Here is an 8,478-nt window from a genome sequence, read left to right as displayed (position 1 = left end):
AAAACGACGTAAGTCGAATTTACCTGTCTCCGAATCTACTTATCACTAGGAAAGCATTTTAAATAATATATGGTTAATAAAAATCTATTTTAAGCTTACAAACAAATAAATTTTAGTTTTTAATATAGTACAAAAAAAATAATCTAAATTTACGAATGCGTGTACTGTAAATACAGTACATACTTGTATATATTTTAATATGATTTTATGTGCTTTAAACGTTTATCTAGTGATATTACGACTTCAATATTTGTGGCGGACAGACGTAAAGTCGAATAAAATGACTTAAACTTGATTTTTATTTTTCCATATACTTTTTTAACAAGCGACGTATAATCGGGAACGACGTAACTCGAAACGACGTAAGTCGAGGTATGCCTGTACATGCCACATTTGTTAGGAAATTCCTGAATACAGACACACACACTGACACACTTATTTAATTTTAGTTTTGTTTTGGTTGCTATGCCTTGACTCTGGTCCGGCATAGTGCACAGCCACCGGTGTGAACCGAGTATAACTCACAAAACCCAACATAATAATAATAGGTTAGTGGCATTACATGATCCTATTAATAGTATCATATCATACGTTTTTGAGGGTAATAACAATTTGATGTGTTATGTTGAATCATGGGTGTGTCGCAAGTAGAAAAAGGTTGTGGAACACTGCTCTAGAGAACCATGGACCCCAGTTTGAGAACCATTGGTTTAGATCAGGGGTGTCCAACCTTTTTGTTCCTCTGGGACACATTGGAAGAAGTCATGGTGTTTTGGGCCACAAGTATATATAATATATTTGTGACTCAATCCTTAAAGATACAAGTATATTTAATGATTAACGTATCTAGATTATAGTAATANTCTGTTCTATATTTGAAAAAGATTTTTAAAATTAAACATGATTAATTCTGAATTACAAAGTCTGTTATCAATTGAAAACTGAACTTATTTGTCATGGCAAAATTAATGGAAATTCTGAATATTTGAATATATGACAAATTATTAAATAGTAAAATAAATTCTAGTTTTCATATAATACTAGTTACTGCATAAAATTTAATTTAATTTCTTATTTTAAATTAAAACAATCAATATAACTGTTTAAATGTTTGTTATGCCATGATATTTGCATTGTGTAACAATTAACATTAATTTAAAGTAATTTGAAATGTTGAAGGAGAAGCCATGTTTTAAAAAAATGCCTTTATTAGAACTTTTTAATAAACTGAAATTAATGACTGAATGACTATAAATAGTGAATATAATGTAGTTATATTTGAAATTCTTTTAATTAACAAAGAAAAAATACATTGAATGGCCTTTTTATTAAGTTATATAATGATACTCCAAGAATTTTTTATATTTGCTTATTACAAATTTCCATTTATTTGAAGTATAAATGTCAGAAATAAATCATGAGAGAGAAACATGAACAAATGCTTTATTTTTTTTATAAAACAAAAAATTCAAATCACAATTTAACAAAACACAAAAACATATAGCTTAACCTTTTCCATAGCATTCAGTATTCTCTTCTTTGAGTCATTCTAAAGCAGACAATTCTCTTTGAACTAAAACAAAATTAGTGTGCATCACTCTTAGACAGTTTCTCAACTTCTGTTGATCATTTTTTTTAAAAAAATCTAAAATTTCTTACATGTTTTATAAATAAAATTGTGCAAGTACAAAAAATGGAAAAGCATATGAAAGTATACTTAGTTATTATGTTTGTTATTATTTAATATAATTAGTTGGATTATAGGATATGTTTTTATTTAAGTTTATATTAATTTATTTTTAGGAAGTGCTGCATTGGGTGGTATATCTCAGGTAATGTGAAAATTACATGTTAATATTAAATCTTAATATGTAAATATTTTAAAATATTTATATATAAAAATCTTTAATTTTTTTAAATAATAAAGCTAATGTGGTAANAAAAATTACTTATACAGACACTTTTAATTTTTACTTAGAAATACTGTAGATAAATTCATTTATTATAAAGGCGACAAACAAAAATTTATTTGAAAAATACAAATATTTGTTTTATTTGGGTTTCTAATTAATAAAAAAATGACGAAACACTATTTTAAAGTGCATTTTTAGTTGACTAATATATCTATAAATAATATGTAGCCCAGAAAGTAGCCAATGCGCCAAATGATAAATTTTATGTCAAACTAAAAAAGGGTAGCAAATTTGGCGCAAAGTAGCAAAATCTTGCAATGCTGGAAGGAATACTAAATAATGCTGGAGTTGAAACTCAGAGGATTATAGACCCATATTTGAGAAAAGGAGAGAAGGCCAAAAGATAAAATGTAGTGAGAAAGGTTAAATAGACGTTCTGTTATGCAAATATTGACCCTTAATTTTCCAACCTTCCTCATTACTTTTTATCTTTTGGTTTTTCTTGCTTTTTCTCAAATTTGGGTCTATAATCCTTTGAGTCACAACTTCAGCTTTATTTAGTATTCCTTCATCATTCACACATCTCCAAGCATCTGAAAATATTTTCTTTTCACTCAAACGTAAAATATTATAAAAGTTTATGGCTTTGTGAAACTTCTTTTTTGAGTTTATGCCGTCGAAATTAAATAAAAAAAAATAAAATAATTTGTCGGTTTTGTTTACATGTCTATTGGACCGCATACGGCCTGCGGGCTGAGCGTTGAATACCCCTGGTTTAGATGATAATTTTAAAATTGAAAATAACTGTCTTTTTGTGTGTCTTCGTAATTGTCTTATTATTTTTTCCAGATTGTTTAGTCGATTTTTTCTTGAAACACCTTTAGTAACAGACAAAGTAATGGATGTATTAAAAAGATTCTGTCATGATGAGGTATTTATAAATTAAACAATTAAAAAATTTAGATTTATTAAAACTGTATTTGATAAAATTAATACAGTTTAAAACAAAATTTGAAATAAAACTGTTAAAAATGTTTCAGATAAATTATTTGATTTTTGCAAAATCATAATCATAAATTCTTAATCCATCAGTATTTGTTTAAAAGATTAAAAACATTTAGTTGCATAAATATTATTATTAACAAGTAAGCATTAAGAAATATTTAAGAATTGTAAATATTTTAAAAACATATNAAAATTACATGTTAATATTAAATCTTAATATGTAAATATTTTAAAATATTTATATATAAAAATCTTTAATTTTTTTAAATAATAAAGCTAATGTGGTAATTTAATCAATAATTTTTACTATTAACTTATATATATAAGAATATGTAATTTGAAAATATTTCAGATAAGAATAAAAATTTTAGCATGTCTAGCCACTCAGTTTAGAGCTGAAATAAGTGAAAGTGAGTATATTTCATTTTATTTTTCTCTACAAAATTTTTGACTTTTTATTGAAAAAATATTTTTTAGTGTTACGCAACTTCATTTTTGAAGATTTTCGAAATCGTGCTGATGTTGCATTTGCTTGGTTATATGAAGAATATGCAACTTATCAAGGATTTAATCAAATGTCTCAGCTTACAAACAAACCTTCTATAGAATATTATGAAAATTGTTTTTGTTTGCTTTTAGAAGGTTTATTATCAAAAGGAGATCAGAAAGAAAGAGATATGTATGAAAATTTAAAATTTTTAAATATATTTGTTAAAATAGTTATAAGGATTGTTTTAATCATATATTCAGATATATCAAAATAACAATAAGAACATTTTTTTATTTAAATTTATTATATAATAATTCAGACTCCAAACAAGCAATGTTAAAAATATGCATCAAAAATTTTAAAAGTAATACAATTCCAAAATGTGTATTATTTCTTATGCTGAAATAATGTGTTTTATTGAGATGATATGTAGTTAACAAGCTGCATTTTTTACTGCATTAATTGGTTTTAGAGATTTTGTTCTCTTCTATCATCACTAATCATATATCGAAACCTATATTAAGTCTATCTTTTTTTATTCTATTGGATTATTAAAGACCTGTTTATTTAATAAATACCATTTTAATAATTTACTTTAGAAAATGTTAAGAGATTGTTGAATATAGTTTAATCATATTTGCCAATGGCAAATTAAGATCTTATTTGCCATTGGCAAATATGATGCTTAGATTACTTTCTATGTTTAATAATTAAACTGCTTTCATATTCAAAGAAAAATAAATGAACAAATAAAATAAAATGTAAAATGTACAATTTATGTAGTTAATGCAAATTAGTTTTTATTAATGGGAATTGTTAATTATTTCATTCAGTGTAACCCCCTTCTGGTGAGTATATCTGAAAATCTGTTGTAAGTCAAAACATTATAAATAGGCTCAAACTTTTCTATCAATTTTTATGGTTAAAATTTCTTCATTGACCCATCACTACCTGTGTCCCTCAAATAACATTAAAGGACTAGAAAACTCTTATGTAGTTATCAGCTAATGATTCTGAATAAAATAAGATAAATGAAACTGGTGATTAGATTGTTCATTGATATAAAAGGAACTAATATGAAATGAGAGAAGCAATTATGACATAAGTAAATTTATGTTATCAGGCATTTCTTTAGTTAAGAGTAAGAAAACAAAAGTTAGTAAAAGTTTATAAATTAAACAATTAAGAATATTAGATCCATTAAAATTATATTTTAGAAAATCAGATGATGATTGGGCAGTAAAATAGTGTAAATTAAATTGTTTTTAATTAACGGAATTGTAATTGCTGATAGAAGAACCTGTAAGACAAAAATTTATTAATCTACACAACTGTGTAAGAATGAATAGTGCTGTTCATAGTAAACAAAAATACAATGTCAATTAAATAAAGAAAATAAAATTAGGGCCTGCAATTCATCTAATTCTAATGTTTGAGAACTTTGTGCTGATAATTAAAATATTTCGTTTTTGTAAACATTGGTCAGTACTCATTGTTTCAAGTATTTTGTCTTGTAAATGGGGAATAGAAAGAGAGAAGAAAATAGGTCATTATATCAAATTGTTGTAAATAAGGGTCACACTGTACAATGTTTAGATCAGTGGTTCTCAAACTTTTTTAGGTTTTCTTGCATGATGGTCTCTATACAATTTTTTAGATTGCTTGCAGATTCTTTAAAATTAACTACAATTAATATATAGGCTACTGTTACAAAAAATTTTGACAAACAATTATTTATTCAGAAAATGGCAAATTTTAGTCAACAATTGTACATTCAATGGGATTGGTGCATCTGCTTTGTCTGAAGTGACCCCTTTGCAGTCCTCTAGGGCAGTGTTCCACAACTGGTGTGCCATCACAAGGTGAAAGGTGTGATGGGAACTTTTACATATTATATTAATTGCTAAGTTTTATTTATATATTTTTTCACAGTTGCTGTGTTTCTATGCTTGTATTTGATTATCTGCCACAGCACTGATGAAATAAGATGACGTTTGTTTATTCTTTATTACAAGCCACACATTTTTATGTATTCTAAGAAATTAAATGTAAAATAAATTTGCTCACAGGTGTTGATGTCTATTTAATAATAATAATAATAATAACTCTCCCTTGGTTACCACCTGGTCTTGGTGGGAGAGCCCAGTAATTTTACTGAACTATAGGGCAATGCAGGCTGGAGCACAAGCTCCTGGTAGGGACACCCATGCCAGTAAGGTCTGTGGGCAGAAATGAAGCTAAGAGTGACCACACCTACATTCTGTGGAGATAATTATCATGGTAGTAACCAGATCAAAGTGTGATACCAGCTTGGACGTCGCCCGGGTTAACAAGGTCCGCGTTCGTGAGTTAGGCAGAGGTTCAATAGGCTCCAGTCTCCCTTGGTTACCGGTGGAGAAAGCAGTGCTGGCCCAAGCATGGCTACTGCAATGCCCTCAACAGATGTGAGGAACCAACTTAGCCTTGGTGTTTCTGTGGCAATGCATCCACAGACCACAAAGGCTGGAAAACCATGCAAACGGATGAAATGGACATCAGAAATGAACGAGTTTACCATCCGTACTTACTACACAATCACAAAACTCGAAACAAACATGACAGCATACACACTACTACTACACCATAGATTCACACAACGATATCCTTACCTCACTGTCACCGAACAAAGGGTTGTTGATCAAAAAAGAACAATTATACACAACAACCTTATCCCACAAACAACACTCGTACTTATCAAACAACAGGTTGCTGATCAAATACATCAACAGACAGAAACATTTAACATTATTAATGATCACGTAACCTGTCAGGATAATCCAGCAACAAGCATTGATAATAGCACACATACAACAACTACCAGTAATGATACTACAGGCAATTCCGCATCCATCACTGATAACATAGATATAGATTTAGTTAATACACTCTCACTTATATTTCAGGAAACACGTAAATTACGAAAACACTCACTTACTACCAAACTACATTCATTCAATTTCTACACTCTCAGACATTCATACATTAGTTTATGCTGGGGCAGTCACAGTAGTAACACACCACGGACTGAAAATACAATTGCAGACAGATACAAAACACAATTCTATCACAAGCCTGCCTGGCAGAGAAGAATAGAAACACAAATAAATGACATTAGACAGCAATTAGGCAGGCTGACACAATACACTAAAAACAATGTAACACCCAAATTAAAGAAACAACTCAAAAACATTTTCAAGAAAATCAAAACGCACACAAAACATGAACATCACAACACACACATTACAGAATACATCGATACACTAAAACAGAAACTCGCAGCCAAAGCACGTAGACTCAAATGATACAAGACGTGTACACTACGAAAACAACAAAATATTATTCACAAACAATGAAAAACTTTTTTACAGACAAATCAGTACCAAAACAAACACTGATACACAGCACAGTGGCACACCAACAGAAGAAGAACTCACAACTTATTGGTCTTCTCTTTGGTCCAATGCTGTTGCACACAATGCTGATGCAGGCTGGATCAAGGAGGAGAACAGAAACCCGCATAACATACCAACTATGCCCTGTGCTGAAATAAACGTACACGATATCCGCTACGCTGTTAACAGAACATACAACTGAAAGACACCTGGTGTAGACAACATTCACAATTTCTGGTATAAAAAGTTTACATCACTGCACCAGGAACTAGCCAAACATCTAACACACATCATCATCAATCCACAAGACATGCCAAAATTTCTTACTCAGGCATTACCTACATGAAACCTAAAAACAACAACACCACAGACCCCGCACAATACAGACAATTACATGTCTTCCAACACACTACAAATTATTGACATTCTGTATCACAAACAAAATATACAAACATGTTGAAGAACACGACATTCTTATAGAACAACAAAAAGGTTGCTGTAGAAATTACAGGGGATGCAAAGAACAGTTACTAATAGATTCAGTCATTCTACGGCAAGCACACAAACAACACAGAAACATACACATGGCATATATAGACTACAGAAAAGCATTTGACAGTATTCCACACAGTTGGCTGCTACATATTCTACACATGTACAAAATACATCCGTCACTCATTGCATTCTTCAAAATCACTATGCAGCACTGGAGAAAAACACTGCATCTTAGGGTTAGTAACACTTCCATACGAACAAATGAGATATTCATTAGGTGAGGAATTTTTCAAGGAGATTCCTTGAGTCCTCTCTGGTTCTGCCTAGCCCTGAACCCATTATCCAACATGTTAAACAACACGCATTATGGCTACAATATCAGACATGAAAAAACAACACAGTTTACGCTGTCGCATCTCATGTACATGGACGACATAAAACTTTATGCATCCACACAGAAACAACTTCATCAACTCCTACAAATCACACACTCATACACTAAGGACATACAAATGGAGTTTGGCTTAGACAAATGCAAAAAATTTCATATAAAAAATGGAATCCTGAAGAAAGATTTTGCACTTGGAAATGGGGACATTATTGAATCCATGGAAGAGGGCGAGTTCTACAAGTATTTAGGATTCCAACAGACAAAAAGAACAGAACATACACAAATAAAGCAAAGATTAATTAAAGAATACCAAAATAGGTTAAATGCAAAACACACAGTTAAAGCAATAAACAGATATGTCATCCCAGTACTCACATACTGTTTTGGAGTTATACATTGGACTCACACAGATCTCGAGCAACTCCAAAGGAAAACAAGAATAACACTTACTAAGCATAAACATCATCATCCTAAATCCACCACAGAAAGATTAACCCTTCCACGTAAAGATGGTGGACATGGCCTGATTGACATAGTTAACCTTCACTACAAACAACTACAGTCACTGCGAGAGTTTTTCTACAGGAAACAAGAAACATCATAATTACATAAAGCAGTAACTCTAGCAGACTCAAATAGTACACCATTAAACTTACACTCACATCATACAGACATGACACAACACATAAAAAGCATAGACACCATCAAGCAATCGTGGGCTCGAAAGGCACTCCACGGCAGGCATCCTTATGA

General features: G+C 30.3%; 1 protein-coding gene across 1 annotated transcript in view; it reads left to right on the top strand.

Annotated features, from left to right (window-relative positions):
• LOC111621924 (symplekin-like) overlaps nt 1–8,478 on the top strand; it is a 75,840-nt gene that overhangs the window by 54,051 nt on the left and 13,311 nt on the right. The window contains exons 16-18 of the mRNA XM_023364175.1: nt 1,783–1,832; nt 3,271–3,328; nt 3,396–3,679. Coding sequence (XP_023219943.1) covers nt 1,783–1,832; nt 3,271–3,328; nt 3,396–3,679 — 392 coding nt within the window. The remainder of the gene's footprint in view (nt 1–1,782; nt 1,833–3,270; nt 3,329–3,395; nt 3,680–8,478) is intronic.

This window comes from Centruroides sculpturatus, unplaced genomic scaffold (assembly GCF_000671375.1).
Source record: "Centruroides sculpturatus isolate CEXI.00-Female unplaced genomic scaffold, Cexi_2.0 scaffold31, whole genome shotgun sequence".
Taxonomy (NCBI): Eukaryota; Metazoa; Arthropoda; class Arachnida; order Scorpiones; family Buthidae; genus Centruroides; species Centruroides sculpturatus.
This window is presented reverse-complemented; position numbering and strand designations above follow the sequence as displayed.